The 22,125-nt window shown below is 33.5% G+C and overlaps 1 protein-coding gene across 5 annotated transcripts in view; it reads right to left on the bottom strand.

Moving 5' to 3' along the window:
* The window catches only part of LOC136038487 (uncharacterized), a 138,929-nt gene that overhangs the window by 65,788 nt on the left and 51,016 nt on the right, over nucleotides 1-22,125 (bottom strand). For all 5 annotated transcript variants that reach the window (XM_065721565.1, XM_065721566.1, XM_065721568.1 and 2 more), the window contains one exon: nucleotides 11,608-11,824. In XM_065721565.1, the coding sequence (XP_065577637.1) occupies nucleotides 11,608-11,824 (217 nt within the window). The remainder of the gene's footprint in view (nucleotides 1-11,607; nucleotides 11,825-22,125) is intronic.

The following is a 22,125-nucleotide window of genomic DNA, read 5'->3' as shown; positions in this document are numbered from 1 at the left end:
ATTGTGTAACATTAAAAAAAATATGGCTCTTTTCTGACAAAAATTCAAGACTTCACCCCCCCCCCTTTATTAGGAAAAATATTTTAGGTCTGCTGGATCTGACAAAACATCAACAGGTATCCATCATCAAGACCTTAGAAAAGAACTAAATCAATAAGAAATAAACAATTTATCCATTATGATTCCAAAGTTCAGGTGCAATTCTTATATCCGTTTAAATGTTTGCTAAACCTGAAGGTCAGTTAGCACCCCCCCCCCCACTGGAAGAAAATCTGTAGGATTGAACTTTGCAGCAAAATTTCTGGAGATATTTATGACCCTGACCTTTTAAAAGCACTTACTCAATAAGAAAGAAAAGAGCCATCCATTTCAATGTCAAAAATCAAGGTGCAAATTTTATGTGATTTTAGAACAATGGCCAAGTCCCACAGTCACTTCTTCAATCCCCCCTTCTAGAAATCATTGTGTAAACTAGCAGCTTGAAATAATAAAAAAAAAAAAAAAAACTCTCCGGGTAACCATGCCAGTGAACATAGAGAAGTCAAAAAGTCAATAATTATTAATTAATAATTAATAATTATTTCTTAGTCAAAAAGAAATAAGTAATCTACTACAATCCCAAAATCAAGTTGAAAGTCCTATGTGAGTTACAAATGTTTGCTAAATACAAAATTCAGATCCTTACCCCCCCCCCTAACCCCTTCTAAGATGCTACTTAGTAGACTAGTCCTTTCTATTAAAATCACTGTAAGAAGTCATGATCAAGACCTTTGAATAGTACCTTACACCTTTGAAAAGCCAATAAATAAGAACAAGTTATCCAATAAATTCATCCCCCCTTGGAAAACCCGCTATCCAATCAATCATTGCTCCTCCCCCTCTTGGGAAACATTTTTAGGTTTTTTCCCCTCTGGCAAAATCTCTGTAGACATCCAAGGCCGTTACCCTCTTCCCCCCAAAAAGTACTTAAAGAAAAAACAAAGAATAAAGACATCCATGGCAAAGTCACCACCACAAAGCCGCATCCCAAATGTGGCTCACCGTCTCTTCCCTCCCTTTCTAGAAAACATTTCAAAAAAAAGATCTCTTTGGGTGTCCATGCCCGAGACTATAGAGAAGTAGGCTATTTAGTCAATAAAGAAAATATTCTGCTACAATTCCAGAAAGGGGAAATCCTACGTGAATTCCAAATGTCTTCTAAATACGAAAGTGAGTTCTTCACTCCTTTCCCGTTCTTAGAAGATAATTTACAGTCTCCCCCCCTTTCTTAAAATCTCAGCGTGTATCCATGGCCTTGACCTTTGAAAAGTCAAAAAGAAAGAGACAAGTCATCCAAAACAATATTAAATTAAGATACGACTGAATGACTATGAGTCCCTTATAAGAGTGCAAACTGGCATTGGTGTCGCGAAAAATCACTAGTGTCATCTAGCGTTTGGTGTTTTTTGACATTTTTTAGTGTAATAATCAACATGAGTTTAATCAGCGTAATTGGCAAAATTAATATAGTAATAAGTGTTTGTTCATAGTTTCTGAAAAATACAATTGTGAAGTTTGAGATAAAATCAAAAAACCCTTAACTCATTTGTGAATACAATTAACGTGCTCTTGTGATTTGTGATAGTAATAAGCGTTTGACCATAGTTTCTGAAAAAATACAATTGTGAAGTTTGAGAAAATACCAAGAAACGCTTAACTTTTTTGTGATTACATCATTTGTGAATACAATTGTGATTAACGTGCATTTCTGATAGTATCAAGCGTTTGATCATAGTTTCTGAAAAAATACAATTGTGAAGTTTGAGAAAATTACCAAGAAAAGCTTAACTCTAGAGTGCATTTGTGATTTTGTTCAATTTTATCGACAGTCCCGACACTTATAGTTTACTTATGCTCTTAGTAAAAATCTTAAGAGAATTTAAAATGATGGAAAAAAACCAAAGTTACCCCCTCCCCCTAAAGACCATTTTGTTGGCCAGCCAGGTCCAACAAAAAGAAAAATCTCTTCGGGTACCCATGCTTGCGACCATTAAAAAGGACTTGGTTAATAAGAAAAAACAAACAACGATTACAATGCCAAAATTAAGGTGGAAAATCATACGTGAATTTAGAATGATGGCTAGTTTCCAAATTCAACTCTTTTACCACAACCATTGGGGCCATTGGAACTGTAGAAAAATTTCAGGTATGCGATGACTCAATAGAATTTGCATAAGCTCATCCAACCATCAATCGAGCTATCAATTAATCAAGGCTATTGTTAAAACATTGAAACTGAATTTGATTTTGAATACACAATTGGCATTAAAATGGCCTACCGCTGACAAAAAGAAAATAAATTTCATGATTAAAGATTTGTTGAACTAAAAACTGTCGTAAAGTTAAGAGACTCGTTTTAGATAGACATTAAATTAAAAAAAAAATTAACTGAAAGTGATGAGCGAAATTAAAACTTAAAACGAACGTGAATTATTACATGTATGGGGGGTTCACCCCCTCCTCAACACCCCGCTTTTTACGCTAAAGTTTTTATTGTTTTAAAACCAAAATTTAGCGTAAAGAGCGGGGCGTTGAGGAGAGGACAGTCCCTTTCATATGCGGAGTAATTTCTGTTCGTTTTAAGTTTTAATGTCGCTCCTTACATCCTGAACGTTTTCTGAACGTTTTCGGATTAATGCAGGTTTTGATTTTGGCTCACTGTATATGAATAATTAACACAAAATTTGCATATTAATTTTTCCTTTTTTTTGGCTAAATGGCTTTGTAAAAGTTTTATCGGACGATTTTGGGAAAAAGGGGCGAGCAAGGGGGCCTAGTTGCCCTCCAATTTTTTGGGTTATTTAAAAAGCCCACTAGAACTTTAAATTTTATTTCTGAACGTTTTTATTAGGAATAAATATACGTAAGTTACGAATTAACTTAAGTAACGAACTTCTATATTCGTATATTTTTATTACGTATATGAGAAGTTGGCCCCCTTGTCAATACCTTGCTCTTAACACTGAAGTTAGAATTGTGTTCGGATTCTTTAAGAATTATATTAAAAAACTAGTTTTTTAAACTGAAAGTAAGGAGCGACATTAAAACTTAAAACGAACAGAAATTACTCCGTATATGAAATGGGTTGTCACCTCCGCAATCCCTCGCTCTTTACGCTAAAGCTTTTAATTGTTTTAAAAAGCAGAATTGTGGCAAAGAGTCAAACTTTAGCGTAAAGAGCGAGGGATTGCGGAGGGGACAACCCATTTCATATACGGAGTAATTTCTGTTCGTTTTAACTTTTAATGTCGCTCCTTACTTTCAGTTTAAAAAACTAGTTTTTTTATGTAATTTCTGAACGTTTTTGAATTAATGCATGTTTGATTTTGGCTCTCCACACATAAATTATTAAAATGAAATTTACATATTAATTCCTTTTTTGGCTAAATGGCTTTCTCTTAGTTTTGATTTTAGAAATAAGGGATGGGGAAGTAGGCTTAGTTGCCATGCAATTTTTCGGTTACATAAAAAGGCAACTATAAATTTTAATTTTTAAGGAATTATTTTATTAGTAAAATATATACGTAACTTAAGAATTAACTTACGTAACAAACTTTTATATTCTTTAATTTTTATTATGTATATGAGGGGGTTTGTACCCTCGTTAATACCTCGTTCTTTACACTAAATCGTAAGTTTTGTCCCAATTCCTTAAGAATGACCCCTGAATCAGAAAGGCCGTAGAATAAATAGTTGAAATTACTAAAAATACTATAGCATAAAGAGTGAGGTATTTATCTCCTCCTAAATACCTCGCTCTTTATGCTAAAGTATTTTTAGAACCCCTCATATGCGTAATAATCTCTGTTCGTTTTAAGTTTCAATGCTACTCTTTACTTTCAATTGAAAAAACTTTTCCATGTTTATTTTTTCATTGTTTTTTTTTATAGTAATTTTAGAAAATCCTGCGTCCTTTTCATTGAATTTCTGTTTCCCCATGACATATTTCTCCAAGGAAAGATCCTCCCACATAGCCCCCTCCCCTCAACACCACCCCCAAAACAAAAAAAAATCCCCTGAAAACGACTGTACACTTCCCAATAACCATTATTATAAGTAAACACTGGTCGAAGTTTGTAACTTGCAGCCCCTCCCCCAGGGACTGTGGGGGAGTAAGTCATTCCCAAAGACATAGTCATTATGGTTTTTGACTATGCGGAACAAAATGGCTATCTCAAAATTTTGATCTGTTGACTTTGGAGAAAAAATGAGCGTGGGAGGGGGGCTAGGTGCCCTCCAATTTTTTTTTGTCACTTAAAAAGGGCACTAGAACTTTTCATTTCCGTTAGAATGAGCCCTCTTGCGGCATTCTAGGACCACTTGATCGATACGATGACCCCTGGGGAAAAGAAAAAAAAAAAAATACAAACAAATAAACACGCACCCGTGATTTGTCTTCTGGCAAAAAATACGAAATTCCACATTTTTGTAGATAGGAGCTTGAAAATTTCGCTATAGGGTTCTCTGATACGCCGAATGCGATGGTGTGATTTTCGTTAAGATTCTGTGACTTTTAGGGGGTGTTTTCCCCTATTTCCTAAAATAAGGCAAATTTTTTCAGGCTCGTAACTTTTGATGACAAAGACTAAATTTAATGAAACTTATATATTTGAAATCAGCATAAAAATCTAATTCTTTTGATGTATATTTTAGCAGTTTCGTTTACTATTGAGCCGGGTCGCTCCTTACTACAGTTCGTTACCACGAACTGTTTGATGACCCCTGAATCACAAAGCCCGTTTAATTAGAATAAATCACTCTTTCGAAAATACTAAACATACTTTAGCGTGAAGAGCGAGGAATTGACGAGAAGACAAACCCCCTCATACGCCTAAAAATTTCTGTTCGTTCTAAGTTTCAATGTTGCTCCTTACTTTCAGTTGAAAAAGCTTGTTTTTTTAATTTAATTTCTCATTATTTTTTTAAATAATACTGGAGAATCTAGCACCCGCTTCATGGAAATTATCTTCTCCCATGATAAATTCCTCTATGGAAATAACCTTCACCCACCCCCCAGAAAAAATCCGCCCTGAAAACGTCTGTATGCTTCCCAATAACGAATACTATAGGTAAATGATGGGCAAAGTCCATAACCCGCAGCCCTACCCCCGGAGACTGTGAGGCATTAAGTCGTCCTCAAAAACATAGTTATCAAATTTTCAGCTATGCTGAACAAGATGGCTATCTCAAAATTTTGATCCGGTGACTTAGGGAAAAAATGAACGTGGGAGGGAGCCTAGCTGCCCTCCAATTTTTTGGCCACTTAAAAAGAGCACGAGAACTTTTAATTTCCGTTAAAATGAGCCCTCTCACAACATTCTAGGACTACTGCGTCGATACGATCACCCCTGGAAAAAAACAAATAAACAAGTATTCGTGATCTTTCTTCTGGCAAAAATACAAAATCCCACATTTTTGCAGATATCAGCTTGAAAGCTCTATAAAAATAGTTCTCTGATATGCTGAATCTAATGGTGTGATTTTCATTAAGATTTTGTAACTTTTAGGGGGTGTTTCCTCCTTTTTTTTCGAAAATAAGCAAATTTTTCAGACTCGTAACTTTTGATGGGTAAGTCTAAACTTGATAAAACTTATATATTTAAAATCAACATAAAAATTCGCTTTTGATGTATCTGTTTGTATTAAAATTCCTTTTTAAAATTTCGGTTACTATGGAGCCAGGTCGCTCCAGGTCGATTTTCATTAAGATTCTATGACTTTTAGGGAGTGTTTCCTCCTTTTTTTCGAAAATAAGGCAAATTTTCTCAGATTCGTAACTTTTTATGGGTAAGTCTAAACTTGACAAAGCTTATATATTTAAAATTAGCATAAAAATTCGATTCTTATGATGTATCTATTTGTATTAAAATTCCGTTTTTTTTTTTAATTTCGGTTACTATGGAGCCAGGTCGCTCCTTACTTACAGTTCGTTACCACGAACTGTTTGACTCTCCACTAGAAGTTAGCGCTATGACAATGTTGATAATTCTAAAGGAGTGGTTTAAGCACAATCCAAAATAAATTAAAATCTAATCAATAATTTACCCGTTTCTTTTTCAAAAAGTTAGAAATATGGTAAGCTTATTAAAGAGTAGTGCTGACAAGTTCCACCTTGCAAGCGCATAAACATAATTTTCATGTAACCACTAGATTGCTTCACTTCCCATAGCGTCCTCTATAACACCCCAGAGAGAATTTATCGAGAACAGTACAATTGCGCGAAGAGCCGTTCAAAGGAGGGGGTGGGACACCGCGGCTGGGGGACGCCTACTTTGATCAAATTTTTCACTTTGTTTCAGCTTTTTTGCTTATATTTGAGTCATAAGGGGGCGCTGCAATTTATTAATCCCCGGGTGCCACCAAACCCTAGGAGCAGCCTAGGAGCTTGCGCGTTCCAGTTAAGTTGACATTCTGCTCACTGATAACGAGTGGAATATTTGATATTTGTTGCTCAAGCTTACACTTCTTAAGGATGCAATCGTCGAATCTTGCGAAAAAACTATCCAGCCCTAAAACTGTAGTGGGGAATCCAGTATTGATGAGGAGCTCTGAACAACTCAACCTTTATTGAGTGACACATTCTAAAATATAAATTCCCTCGACAGCTTTCTAAACACAGAAGTAGTTCTTTTCTCCCGCCCCCTCTCAGAAGGTAATTTGCATTCTTCCCCCTCTCAATTAAAATCTCAGCATGTATACATGTCCTTGACCTTTGAAAAGTATCTTTGACTTTTGAAAATTCAAAAGAAAGAGACAAGTCAGCCAAAGCAAAACCAAAATTGAAATAAAAAAAACTCAAAAACTAAAATCAAAATAAAAAAAAATCAACCTTAAAACCTTCCTTGAGTGACACTTTCTAAAATCAATAATTCCCTTGACATCGTTCTAAACACAGAAGCAGTTCTTTTCTTCCAACCCCCTCTCAGAAGATAATTTATATTCTTCTCTCTCTCTATTAAAATCTCAGCATGTATACATGTTCTTGACCTTTGAAAAGTAACTTTGATTTTTGAAAATTCAAAAAGAAAGAGACAAGTCAGCCAAAACAAAACCCAAAATTGAAATCAATAAGCTCAGAAAAACTCAAAATACCTTCCTCGAGTGACACCTTCTAAAATGTAAATTCCCTCGACAGCTTTCTAAACACAGAAGTAGTTCCTTTCTCCCGCCCCCTCTCAGAAGATAGTTTGCATTCTTCCCCCTCTCTATTAAAATCTCAGCATGTATACATGTCCTTGACCTTTGAAAAGTGACTGTTAAAAATTCAAAAAGAAAGAGACAAGAAGAAGAGACAAGAAAGAGACAAGAGAAAGAGAAAATTCAAAAAGAAAGAATAAGACAAGACAGCTAAAATAAAACGAAAATTGAAATCAATGAGCTTAGAAAAACTCAACCTTACAACCTTCCTCGAGTGATACTTTCTATCGAAAAAGTATCGAAAAGTATCGATTTAGAAAGTATCGAGTGATACTTTCTAAAATGTAAGTTCCCTCGACAGCTTTCTCTGCTATATGAGGGAGCCAGTCAGAGATGACTTAACCTTTCTATCAGCAAAATGTCTGTAAGACACTCTCTGCAGTCCCAAGTAAGGTTATGGGGGTAAACAACTAGGGCTAGGGTTATGGGGCTTAAACAACGAAGTACTTCTTGTCAATAGAGGACATACTCTAAAAGCTACCAAACCTGTCTATCAATGGCTTTTAGGGTTTTTAATAGGAACTGTGAGGTTAGAGCAGTGGTTCCTAACCAGTTTTGGGGCATGCCCCACCTATGCGTTTCTAATATCTTTATGCCTCCTTCGCGATATTTAAATTCGTCGCGCAAAATTTTACGCGTATTCTCCCGAACGAAGCTTAAAAGGCCATAAATTCTATTAGTTTTTTTCCGTCCTCAAGATATGTCTTATACTAGTCGAAATTCTTGTCTTCATACAACACCTCTTATACAATGCATGATGTCATTTCAATGATATCATTTTTCATTTTTCACACGTCATTCACATGCTTTTTTTAAATCAAGGCTCAAGAGCATAGTCAGCGGAAGGTTGCATGTCCTACACATGACCCACCAAAATATTGACATGTCCCGTCAGTGGGGCCTATGCCCCATATTGAGAATCACGGAGTTAGAGGAAAGAGCGATACCCTACGGAGGTGGATAGACACATTACACAGGTTCTCAGACAACAAGTTTGACATGAAGCAACCCGAATTAGGTTGCCTCATGTCAACCTTATTTTTTATATTTTGTCATTTATGACAACCTTATATTTGTCATTTATGACCAAGTCCTCTATCTGAGAGGAGTTTGTGTCCAAGGATGGTCAGTCGACCGGCGAAAGACAGATCAAAATTTTGGGAGAAAAATTGAACAGTATTCTCTCTTTAAAATTTATGATCTTTCACAAACGGGGGATTTTGCGACGAAGCTACAGTTTTCAAATGCACATAAAAGTTATTTTTTTGGTAGTATCTCTATTGAAAAACAGCAAATACATTACATTAAAGTTACTTAGTAACATTACTTCAACGTTACTTAAAACATTATGTTACATCACTTAATTTTACATTAACATTAACCAATTAATGTTAATTATTAAATTAATATATGAAATATTATAACTAAATAATAATGTTAATTAATTACTAATTAATGTAAATTAAAAAATAATGCTAATTAATAATTAACATTAATTAATGTTACATTGCTTAATAACATTTTTTCAATGTCAAGTTACTTAAGGGCAAGTTACTTATGTTATAGGGTTAAATCTATCCCTTGATCTAGCCAAAATGATGATACTACACACGTCAAAATCTTGTACATAAACCTTAATTAGTGAAAAACAAGTAATTATGTTTCTTTTTTTTCGGCTGAGCAGTTCCATGTTTGAATATTCGTGATTTCTATTTTAAATTGAAGTTAATGTCGACTCAATTCATTTTGAATTACTCGAAACTTTCAATATAATATTACACAAGATGCTTATTAACTATAGTTTTTATTATTTAGCTTTGCCAAAAGAAAAACTACATCACAGGAGAAAAAGACATCTAAAAAACATCCAAAAAACACCTAAGCGGAAGTGGAATATACGCATATTCCAGCAATATATGTCTATTGGTGCAGCAGTGAGTTGTTAGTTGTAATAGAAGTAGTATTCTAACACAAGTTCTAAAACATTAGGAATTATTAACCAACCAAGTTAATCAACAAAATAGCAGAGAAAATTCGTTGATTCGTTGATTTCATTGCAAAAATACAATCGCGCGAAAATTCGTGGCAACCTCACCTCAAAGTCCTATCTGACATTTTGACAATTCGGAAACGATTGAACAGCTACACAGAAGTAGAATATATTTATATCAAAAATTCAGATATCACAGCAAATATGCACAAAAAAAAGAAAGCAGAGGGAGGGGAAAAGGGCATAGATGGGTGAAGGTGGACAAAGATGAGGAGAGGGAGAAGAAGATAAATATAAAGAGGGGGGCGAACAGTAGCCTGATTTATCATAATAAGTAAATGTATCACAAGTAACTATAAGTAATATAGTTTCTAGCTTGCAGGGTTTTCCTGGTCAGAAAAAATCACTTTATTTTAGTGATTTTTTGTTTGATTTAGCCATTTTCTTCAATAATATAGTGATTTAAGTGCTGATTTAGTGACTTTTTTCTTAGACAATATAAAAAATCACTAGATTTTAGTGATTTTTTGTTATTTAGCCATTTTCTTCAATAATATAGTGATTTAAGTGCTGATTTAATTATTTTTTGCTTACACAATATAAAAAATCACTAGATTGGTGATAAATCACTAGGGATGGCAACCCTGCTATCTTTTTCTTGAGCAGTGATCTGGTTTGTTCCATACCAAAAATGACTATGCATTTGGATCAAACCGTGATTTATGAAACCTTCCATTATGATAATTGAGCTATGTTATGTCTTACTTAAATTGCATAAGTCAGGTATTGTTAGGGTGTGCATCCGGAGTGACTAACGAAATTTACAGAAAAATAACTGTGTTACGACCAGTTTGGTCAAACGACATCTTAATTCAATATAGGCGTGCAGTTTATCATCTCCCTTCATTTGGAGCCTTCAAACTGCAATTAATCAAAATACTTTTTTTTTACAGCAAAACACGAAAACGCCCAAATAAAAAATCCATCAAATCCACCTAAAACTAAAAGAAAATATTTTCAAAATAAAATTGTTTATCTCCAAATTGCATTAAAAAATAAATAAGGTATGTTTGTTTTCCTGAGTAGCTTATTGGACCGTCAGGGAATATTTTGTAACCAACGAAGGACATTTTTTTTTGCCGTTATTCTTTGAGATTTCATTTTGAGTCTCCAAAAATTAATTTTCCTTCAAAATAATTAATATTAATTTTGCTAACAGCATTTGCTTTTTTTCACTGTTAAATAAAAAGTAAAAAGCAGAATTTTGTTTTTTTTCATTTTCAAGTAAAGAGTAAAAGGCAGTACTTTATTCTCATAAAATTTATTCATATTTATTCTCATAAAAGCTAACTTTTTATTTTGTAAAATGTTAGCTTTTATCAGACAGTCTTGGCTGAACTTTTCGTTAAGAAGTAATGATGCCAAGGCTATTTTTAAAAAAAATGGATTTTTAACTGAGAACTTTTATTGTAAGTGTTTTATTGTTTTTATTTTTTCTTTGCTGAAGACGACCCTTAGATATAGGGCCGAAATATTCAAATAGGTTTTGTTGGTTCACTGTCTTGGGAAAAAAGTCCTCATTATTCTCTCTTTTGTTGTTGTATTATGGAAAGGCAGCGTGGTCTTCGTCATTATTTACTTTCTTTTTGTGAAGCTACTTCACAAGAATTGAAGCTACTCTTTTGTGAAGCTACTTCACAAGAATTGAAGCTACTTTCTTTTAACCATATTTTTCCATTAATGAATGTTACAAATTAAACAAATGAAAATATACAAAAAACTATACAAGGTTTTAAATATCAGAGTGAAAAAAAAACTAATAATAATAACAAAAAACGTCCGAATATTTCTACATCATGTCCGGAAGGCTTTAGGCTATAAACGAAAAAATAAAATAATAAATTAAACAGAAAATATACATAATAGGCAAAAAATGGAACAAAAACACAGAAAAAAACTTACATATTGATGATATGGAATATGACAACTGTTCGTCACAAAACAATATGTGAATTCTTCGATTTTCGTCTGTTCTTTGTCTTTTATTTATATTTTCTGTAAATTTGTTTTTACTTTAGTTTCTTATACATATGTTTTTCCGTTGATAAAGGTAAAATATTCGGACGTTTCTTGTTGTTAAAAGTTTGATTGTTTTTGTTTTTTTCCACTGTCTTATTAAAAATATTATACCTGTTTTTCTACATTTAAATATTTTTAATTTGTAAATGAAGAGGCAGCGTGGTATGAGAAATTAATTAAACAGTGAATCATAACAGTGAATTAATTATAATTATTATAATTAATAATAATTATAATTATTATAATAATTAATTATAATTATAATTAATTAATTATAACAGCAGAATACTAAATTTACTTACTGATTTTTTGGTGTTGTTTGGAGAATTGCCGCTAGACTTAAGGCGTTCATCCAATGAACCATGACTTCATGATTATCAGCTGCGAATACATAAGTTCTCATATTAGCATGTTCAGCTTTAAATGCAAACTTGCGAAATACTTTTTCGTCAGGTCCAACAGGGCTGATTCGATAGGACGGCAGAAGGATCGAACCCAGAATATCTTTTTCTTCAGTATCTAAAAAGAGAAATTTGATAATAAATAAACAAACAATAACAGAGCATCATTTTCAAAGATCTATAAATTATCCAATATGACAGTGGATTTACATAAAAAAAAAAAAACGACGAAAAAAGTTTTGAATTAAGGAGGTTGGAGCCGCAAATTCGAGGCAAAAATTTATTGAAATTTCAACAAATTTCGAGGGGGAGGGGCAAAAGGTATTTTTCAATATTTTTCCAAGGTATTTTTTATATATTTTCGAAAAATAAGTTCAATATTTTTTTCAATATTTTTTTTTACTGAAAAAAAGAAATGACCGTGGATTGTAAGTTTAATATACATATACTGATATTTATTCCTTAAAGTCTTCATAATTTTTTATTTATTAAAGTAAAAAACTAAACACATTTAAAATGTATTTTGTTTTCAGTAAAGTGCAAATTATGTTCTGGTCTACACAAGGCACGGAAGATATCAGCTCGAATCATGTTAATTTCTGCCCGTTTAGAGTTTGACTCGGTTATTTATTGTAATTTTTGTTCGTTTTACGTTTCATTTATTTATTGATTGTGATTTGTGATAGTTTTATGCTTGGCGGATTATTTGACTTTATATTGCTCATTTTTTTATGGTTTATTGGAACTCTTTACTTTTCTTTGAACAACTTCTTTTGTGGGAAAAGTATTTTTAAATTAATAAAATAATAAAGGCCAACTATATGGGTTTCACATTCCAGGGCCTTTGTCTAAAAATAGGAGAAACTAAGCTAATGATAAAAAAGAATCCTACTTCCATGAACATAAAAATGCAGACAAAAAATATATTATTTTTATTATTTTTTGTTATGTTTAGAGTTTTTCTTTTTATCAAAGAGAAAAAGAGAGACTGCTCTATAAAAATTCCATTTCAAAAAGTGTGCTTTAATTCCATTGGTTCACGTCTGCAACGAATTTCCGTAGACCAATTTAATTATTCTGTCATTTTGAGGATACAAATAATCCCGCCTTTTAAAAACCTGATTGGCTTTAAAACCAAATGCGTGAAATTTTGAGTCAGTAAATAAAACGAAAAGCTAAACTTCACTTGATTGGTATTTGTATGTAAAAATTTAAGCCAATACGAAGGACGAAAAGGTTTGAAGTTACGAGCTTTTACAAGTATTCCCATTGCTTTCCTATGATTTTTATTTTATTTTCTTGTATGTTTTTTGTATTCCGTTATTTTTCTTATTTTCGTTGATAAAAGCTTCCATAGACAAAGCCGATGTGCTTCGGCAGTATTATTTTACTAAGTTAAATTTAAGTTAAACCTGTTGTCAATATATTTTACATTTCCAGCTAAAAGTTGTACCCATTGTTGAATATTTTTGCATTTTTAATTAAAAGTTGTACCGTTTTTTTTAGAATGAATTGGAAGTTGCACCCGTTGCTATACGGTCTTACATTTTCAATTTACAGTTGTACCCGTTGCTATGTATTTTTATATTTTCAATTTACAGTTGTACCCGTTGCAATGTGTTTTTATATTTTCAATTTAGTTGTACCCGTTGCAATATATTTTTATATTTTCAATTAAAAGTTATATCCGTTATTGTGTTTTTTTATGTTTTTGATTGTAAATACATTATAAACGAAAGCCTATTTATCAATAAATATTTTTTAAACTACATTGCTTTTTCATTTACAGAATTTAAGAGAGAGGGTATAATTTACGGGTAAAATTTAAATGAATAAGAAAAACGGGTATTAAAAGTTGTACCCGTTATTTTGTATTTTTATGTTTTTGATTGTAATTAGATTATAAAGGAAAGCCCATTTATCGAAACATACAAAACTAATATTTTTTAAAACCACGTGACTTTTTCATTTACAGAATTTAGGAGAGAGAGTATAATTTACGGGTACAACTTAAATGACTAAGGAAAACGGGTATAATTTAAATCATTTCGTCTTGTTTTAATCGCTGCAGTAGACGACAACAACATTCCAATAATACCAATCGTTCTTTTTTATAATTAGTTTCCTTATCAGAAGACAAAAAAAGACTAGAAAAATCGACGCCTTCCTCTCCTGTCTTGCATGGTTATGAAAGTCCCCCATAAAATTATTTCCCCATTAGAAGCTGAAGAAAAGGAAAATAAAAAGCACTATCGATTGCACACTTAAAAAAGCTCTCCACTGTTAATATCCCCACTAGAAAACCCGACCAGCTCTAAGAGGCGTATTTCGAATACATATGCCAATTTCTGTCAAGTGGTTTATTTCCGTAGGGACCATCTGGCTCCCTTACCTTTTAAAGGTGGATAAAAAAAAATGAATGCGTAAATCCAAGTCCGTTCATTCCAATGTAGTAGCATTATCATCGGGGTAAATCAAAGGCACAAGCTATAGACCTTACTCTCGATTTGACAGTCGCTTTCTAGTAGAAGTATAATTGGGCTAAGAAACATAAATTAACAGATCTGTTAGGGGGGGGTGAATTTATTTTTTCAAAGGGGAGGGGGACCAAAAAAGAGTATTTTAAAATGGAAAATACCAAAAAGGATGCACTTGATGTGCTAGATATGCAAGTTGTTCTAGGAAAGACTGGGGTGGAGGAGGATCTTGCACAGCTGTGTCGGCCTCAGACGGCTTGGTGCAGCAGTGAGTTGTTAGTAGTAACAGCAGTAGTATTCTAATACGAATTACAAAACAGTAGGAATCCTTAAAAACCAAGTTAATAAAACAAATAGCAGAGGAAATTCATTAATTCGTTGATCTTATTGCAAAAATATAACCGCAAAAAAAAACTCGTGGCTACCTCACCTAAAAGTCCTATCTGACATTTTGACAATTCAGAAATCCTGGCCCAAAAATAGTTTGCTGAGCTGTTCTCAAAGGGAGGATCAGCATAACAAAATAGATCAGGAGAATCAGGAATTCTCCTGGAGATGGCTAACAAAGCAGTCAACGAAGCCCCACCCTTAGCAGTAGACCGGTCAGCTTGGAGGAGCAAGGTGGTGACACTCTCTACACCAGACCCAATGCGGCAGGACGCTTAAGCCAAAAAAAGATTAAAGTGTCACCAATCTTACATTTTGCATCTAATCTTACTCTTTAGAACAACTTATCAAAAGGTTTTTAGCAATTACATCAAAACTCTGAAACTGTCGTACATAACATTCGTACATGTCGTACATAACTTGTACGTACATAATTCGTACATAACATGTTGTACATAACTGTCGTACACAACTCTGAAACTGTCGTACATAACTTTTGAGGCGTACATAACAATATCAAAAAAGATATTTTGTTTTTAGCAAGATCTTGGCTATGGAAAGTGTTATTGTTGAATTTTAGAATTAATTCGGGCAATAGGGTGCTTTGATGCAACAACACCCACTTTTAAGACGTTTCAGTAACAAAATGCTGCACAGCAACAAAACAAAAAGAATATTTTGTTATTAACATGATTTTGACTATGCAGAATGTTCTTGCTATAATTTTAGAATTAACTTGGGCAATAAGATTCTTAGATGCAACGACCCCCACATTTAAGATGTGTCAGCAAAAAAATATTGTACAGCAACAAAACGATAAGAATATTTGTTATTAGCATGATTGGCGAGCGACAGACTTCCCGATAAAATTGAAAAGGTTTTAAAAGGTCGAGAAACACTATATCACTCATTAGTCTCTACTCAGATCAGAAATGAAAGACATCACTCTTGTCAAAGAAGAAGAATGTTCTCGTCAGCATTTTAGCAAACGCCCTTTAGCAATTATTTCAGAACTGTGAAACTGTCATATATAATCTTAAAGTGTTGCATAGTAATAAAACGAAAAGGAGATTTTGTTATTATGCGTGGTTTTGACTCTAGAGAATGTTCTTCGCGGAATTTTAGAATTAATTTGGGCAATAGGGCCCTTTGATGCAATGACCACCCTTTTAAGACCTGTCAGCAACAAACTGTTGCACAGCAGCAAAACGAAAAGAATAGTTTGCTATTAGCGTGATTTTGACTATGGAAAATGTTGTTACCAGCATTTTAGCAAACAGCCAATAGCAATTATTTCAAAGCTGCGAAACTTTCATATATAGATTTAAGTTGTAACAGCAACAAAATGTTGCACAGCAATAAAACGAAAAGAAGATTTCGTAATTATGTGCGGTTTTAACTGTGGAGAATGTTCTTGCCGGAATTTTAGCATTAACATGTATTTGTGCAATAGGGTAGTTTAATACAACGCCCCCCACTGTTCAGGCACAAGCAACAAAATGTCTAACAGAGCATGAATTCTTCTCCTTTGTTAAGGCCTGACAGTAAAAATAAGTTGCACAGCAATATAAAGCAAGGGATATTTCGCTATTAGCGGAATTTTTACTGTGGAGTTGGGCAATAGGGCGCTTTGATATGACAGTCCCCACAAAGGGTAAAAACAGACTTAGTCAAATTGGTTTTCAGATAGGCCCAAATATAAAATGCACTTGAATAAACTCTAAAAAAGGCCCTTTTTGTATGTTCTTAAATACTGAAAGCTAATCACGGCTTTAACACCATATTTATTTAAAAATACCTTTACTTACGAGTGAAGTTCAATCTGCATTATATTATATTAATTTATGTTATATATTATATTATATTGTATATTATTATATGTTATATACTAAATATATAATAACATAATATAATATACATTATATGTTATTAACTAACTAATGCAACTAATAAATAGTTGCAGTAAATTGGAAATTTACTTTAATTTAGACTACAAAGTAAAGGACAAAAATAACATATACAAGCTCTGTTGTCCTCTGCTAAAACCTAGCATGCAAACTAATAATTAACTAACTATTGCAATTAATTAATAATTGTAATAAAGTACAACTTTTCTTTTAGTTTATACCCTAAAATAAAGAAAACACAAAAAAGCTCTATTGTCCTCTACCAAAACCTAGCATGTTAACTAATAAATAACCCATTTGGCCTGATTGCAACACCTCGCAAGCCACACCTTATAGAAAACACGTATATTATATTATGTTATATATTATATTATATTATGTTATATTACATTATATTATCAAATCAAAGATGGGTTAAAACCTTCTTTGACACCAAATCAAAGAGGATTTAAAACCCTCCTATTACTTAGTCAAAAGTATTACCTAAATCACTGTATTTCCTTCATATTTAACTATTTCACCCATTTACACTATAGCGCCTAGTCATAATAATTCGCTATTAATCCTTTATGGAACTTTAAAATTTCCTGATTGGGAAACTTCCCAACTTTTAGGAGCCTCTAAAACTGAAAAATAGTAGGGTTTGTGTCCCCCCCCCCTGCGTAAGTGCCTGTTACGAAGATCCACAGAAAATGTTATCCTTGTGTTTCAGACCGGAATATCAAAATTTACGATAATTAGTTTTCTGAACCTTTTCCCAAGGTTGGGGACAATCCCCCAACGACCAATCCCAAGTGTTCAAGCAGAAATAAACAGCTGTGTCCCATATCTGTTATAAATACTAAAATCATTCGTACCCTAATACAGCCAATGACTAGCAAAAGAGGGTATCTGTTTTTCATTGGTTCTGCTCTAAAGTAAAATCTTAGCTATGGAACATCACAATTAGTTACAGAATTATGAAGGATTAGCAATGGACCGCAAATTAGTAACAATCTGCGACTTTTTTTATCTTCATAAAATACTTGTACCGTGAAAATGTTCACCTAATTTGGCAATAAAGAGAACTCTTCAATAAAGGATCATCTTTATGTTTCAATAAAGGGCAAGTTTTATTAAGAAAACTTAAAGCGTAATAAAGATTGTTTTATATATTATACTTAGGTGGCGCTATATCTCAATGCTAATGAATAAATAATGCTAATGAATGATGGCATTATGATGGTTGAAAAGGATTGTAGGGGAAGATGATTGGGAGGTCGATTGTATTTGTTTGATCAGTCGGTGAGCATATTAATTATTTTGTGTTCGTTAGAATAATTAATTATGATTGACAACGATGTAAATTGATAATTTTGTTGTATTCCTTGTCGAAATATATTCCTTGGTTATTTTCACTTCACATTGTTCCACTGACTTACAACTACCCTGGTTTTTTCGGTTATTTCATTTTATTTTCCATCCATTATTTTTTGTTTCATAAATAAAAATTTATTTTCAATTTATTTTTAATTATTTACTTATTATTAATTATTTTAATTTATTTTAATTATTCTTATTTAATTATTTTTTACTTATTAATTATTTATTACTTAGTTAATTTTTTATCAATTATTTTCATTTCTTAACTGCTCTTCTCAGTGGTGGATCCAGGGGGCAAAGAGGCACCCCCCCTGATATATTGGTGGATTTGTGGTTGGGATGAGATGTGATCGAGATGAAACAAGGTTCCAGTTACTTTGTTGCGGTCTCTGTTAGATTTTACTAATGACGCATACCGCCAGAAAGTATTTAATTAAATTCAGTTTTATCAAAGGAATTTGTCCGTATTACCAAAAAAGCCAACTACTACTACTAATACTACTACTAACTCACTGCAGCACCAAGCCGCCTGAGGCCAACACAGCCACGCACGCTCCTCCTCCAACCTAATCTATTTAAAGCCTCCCTCTTTACACCCTCCCAGGAAGTTCCCATTTCCTTTAAATCTTTATTTATGACATCCTCCCAACCCAGACAAGGACGACCTGCTTTCCGTGTAGCCCCAGACGGTTGGCTAAAAAGGACAACCTTCGGTAATCTGTCATCCTTCATCCGTAGAACGTGGCCTAGCCATCTCAACCTTTCTTTCATTATAGCCCCAGAAAGCGGGATTGAACCACACTTTTCGTACAACCTACTGTTTGAAATACGGCCAGTCAGCCGGGTACCCAGAACAATCCGTAGGCAATTTCTCTGGAAAACATCTAGTAAATTTTCATCTGCGTTTCGGAGTGCCCATGCTTCAGAGCCATATTTGACCACTGTCATCACTGTAGCTTCCAATATTCTAATCTTGGTTTGTAGGCTTATCTTTGTATTCTTCCAAACTTTTTTTAACTGTGAAAAAACACCCTGAGCCTTAGCTATTCTACTTTTAACATCTTCACTGCTCCCACCATCTTTACTAATAATACTACCAAGGTAACTGAAGCTCCTAACCTGATCAATCTTTTCGTTACCTAATGTCACCTGTTCATCTTCACTTATTCCTAGCCTTAGTGACTTAGTCTTCTTAACATTAATTTTCAAGCCTATTTTAGCACCCTAAACTTGTAAAACCTCTAAAAATTCATTCATTTTGCTCACACTTTCATCTAATATGCTTAAATCATCAGCATAATCTAAGTCCAGGGGCGTTCTTCCTCCCCATTTGATTCCATGTTCTCCAATTGCCTTTCCTGTGCTCCGTAAGACGAAGTCCATCAAAATGATCCATACAAAGGAGGATAGAACACAACCCTGCTTAACTCCTGATTTAATACAAAACCAGTTACTAACCTCATTTCGTAACTTAACCGCAGCAGTATTATTCTCGTACATAGCGCAAATCACTTTAATGTATTTTTCTGGTATACCATATAACGATAAGACCTTTGTCAACGCTCTTCTATCAACAGAATAGAAAGCTTGTTCCTAATCGATAAAACTGGGGACCAAAGGTGTTTGACAACGAAGGGACTTCTCAATTATTAACCTAAGAGTGAAAACATGGTCGACACATCCTCTACCTTTTCTAAAGCCGCATTGTTCTTCCCTTAAAACTTTGTCTACAGCATGTCTCAGTCTAAAAAGTATCATATTACTCAGTAATTTGCTACCTACAGAGACCAGACTAATGCCTCGATAATTACGACACTCACTCTTGTCACCTTTCTTATAAAGTGGTTTAATTAAGGTTTTCCTAAAATCATTGGGTACTTCCCCTTTTTCAAAAATCATGTTCATAATCTTCAGTAGCTTATTCCTAACCTCAGAGCCACCATATTTAAAAAACTCATTAATCATACTATCAGCACCTGGGGCCTTATTATTTTTTAATCCTTTTAGTACTGTCGCTAATTCTTCCTTACTAAAAAAATCTTCCTTCACATCCAAGGTATCACAAACTTTTTCATTTTCATCTATATATTTTCATGCAACTGTATCTCGGTTTAGCGGAGGCGAAAATCTTCATTTTGTAATGACAAGGAGGGGAAATTTAAAATCCTAACTTCTTTAGTCACAAAGGGGCTGAAAAGCAAAGTATTTACTTCCTTTTACTGTCAAAAATTTGTTTTCGAGTGGCTATCGCACTTAGGTGAAAAAATTGATATCATTACTTTTTTGGCTGTCTGTTTTGGTTTTTTGGGTTTGCTTTTTTTGTGAAGTGGGGAGGTTTTTACAACATTGTTGTTTTTTAGGGGATTTGTATAATAGAAAGTAAATGTATGAGAAGTGCAAAAATTATTAATTCAAGTTTTGGATTTTGGTTAGCAACGGTGGCCACTTTACTGCCTAATTTCATCTAATTAAAGCTCTGCATTATATGACATATCACCTCTTCTGTTCATCCTAAAGCATTATAATAAAGGCTAAACTCCATAAAACTTTTGTAAATGTTCGCATAAGTATATACGTAAAATTAACTATATGAGTCGAAATACTCCTTCAAAGGTCGGAGTAATCATTTAAGATGAATAGATTTTTTTTTAAGATGATAGATTTTTGAAGGCCTATGAGTTGTGGAACTTTCCCATATTGTTTACACGTAGCATTAATAACCTTAAGTATAATTACATTCTGTAACATTAGTATACGAACATTAAGTACTAAGTAACAACTTAGCATGAAGAACGAGGTATTTAGGAGACAACACTCTTCATATACTAACAAGGCCTATGAATTGTGAAACCAAACTTAGGTTATTATAAGGTTGTTATTAGTTAAAAAGAAGTACAATTAATATGCAATTTTTTTTGTTTATGTAGGCCTACGGTGAGCCATATTTCAAAACCTGCATTAATTCAAAAACGTTCAGAAATTAAATAAAAAAAACAGTTTTTCAACCGAAAGTAAGGAAGACATTGAAACTTAAAACAAACAGAAATTATTCCGTATAAGAAAGGGGATGTCCCCTCCTCAACGCCCCGCGCTTTACGCTGAAGTTTGACTGTTTGTCACAACTCCAGTTTTTAGAACAATAAAAAACTTTAGCGTAAAGAGCGAGGCGTTGAGGAGGGGACAGCCTTTTTCATATACAGTTAGTGGTAGAGACGAAATTACAAGTCAAAAATAGAGAGATAGTCATATAACAGATACTTTACAAAACTTATTTCATGATCTGAATAAAGTGCCAGGAAATCAAAGAGAATCTAGGACTTTCGGGCCCGGTCCTCTAGGTCTCCCCTCCAAAAATCCCTGCTTCATATAGTAGGAACATTGTTCGTGGTAATCAATTATCATTAAATCCAATCAAAGCTATTTATCATATTATATAAATGCTACCTTTCCAGGCTTTCACAATGAGAATCGAACAATAGCCACTTTATAACTGCCAGAGAAAAACTCCAGCACTTAATTTCTTGAAAAACAGTGCATGCTTTATATCAGCCACAGCCATCTGGATAAGGTAACCCACAACCTTTTCTTTCAAACGAAACAAAAACGATATTTGACATTCACGCTGGTTTATACCACGCAAAATCCCGGAAAGCTCAAAAAAGAAAATTTAGAAAACAGGAAAAAAATTCTCTTCTTTAATCTTTAAAAATTATATGAATTTTTTGTGATTTTTAATATCTTCCAAAAATCTGGAAACTTGATCATTATGATATGGCTTACGTAATACTAGGAGAGGTGCAACTTATTTAATGAAACAATGCCAAGAAATCATCAAACGCAGCCACCTCCCCCACAAGTTTTTTTTTAGCTACGCCAATGGGTTGGGAAAACTTAAAAAGTAATATGGTAACACTAATTACCTCTATCAGAGACAAAAAGTGCAAGACCTTAATAAAAATTACGAGGCCGCTACACTCGTTGGGAACCCTGGAATGCAAGGTCGTATTCAGGGGAGGGATTAGGCGGTTTGACCCCCACCCGGAAATGTTTTTCTAACTGATAAAAACATAATAAAAATGCCTAAAAAAAATATTCTCGATGCATTTTGAAATTTTCTACCCCATCCCCTAAGAAAAATCATGGATACGACCCTTCTGGCATGTACCTATTGGTACCTTGATTACAACTCAGCAAGGCATTCATCATTATAATCAGATATGTTATTTAGCTTTGGGTTGCATGGGCACTGCCATGGGACTCATGTAAATTCATGTAAATGTAGGTCT

Source organism: Artemia franciscana, chromosome 18, assembly GCF_032884065.1.
Source record: "Artemia franciscana chromosome 18, ASM3288406v1, whole genome shotgun sequence".
Lineage (NCBI taxonomy): Eukaryota > Metazoa > Arthropoda > Branchiopoda > Anostraca > Artemiidae > Artemia > Artemia franciscana.
The sequence above is the reverse complement of the archived record's forward strand: the minus strand, read 5'-3'. Positions and strand labels throughout refer to the sequence as shown.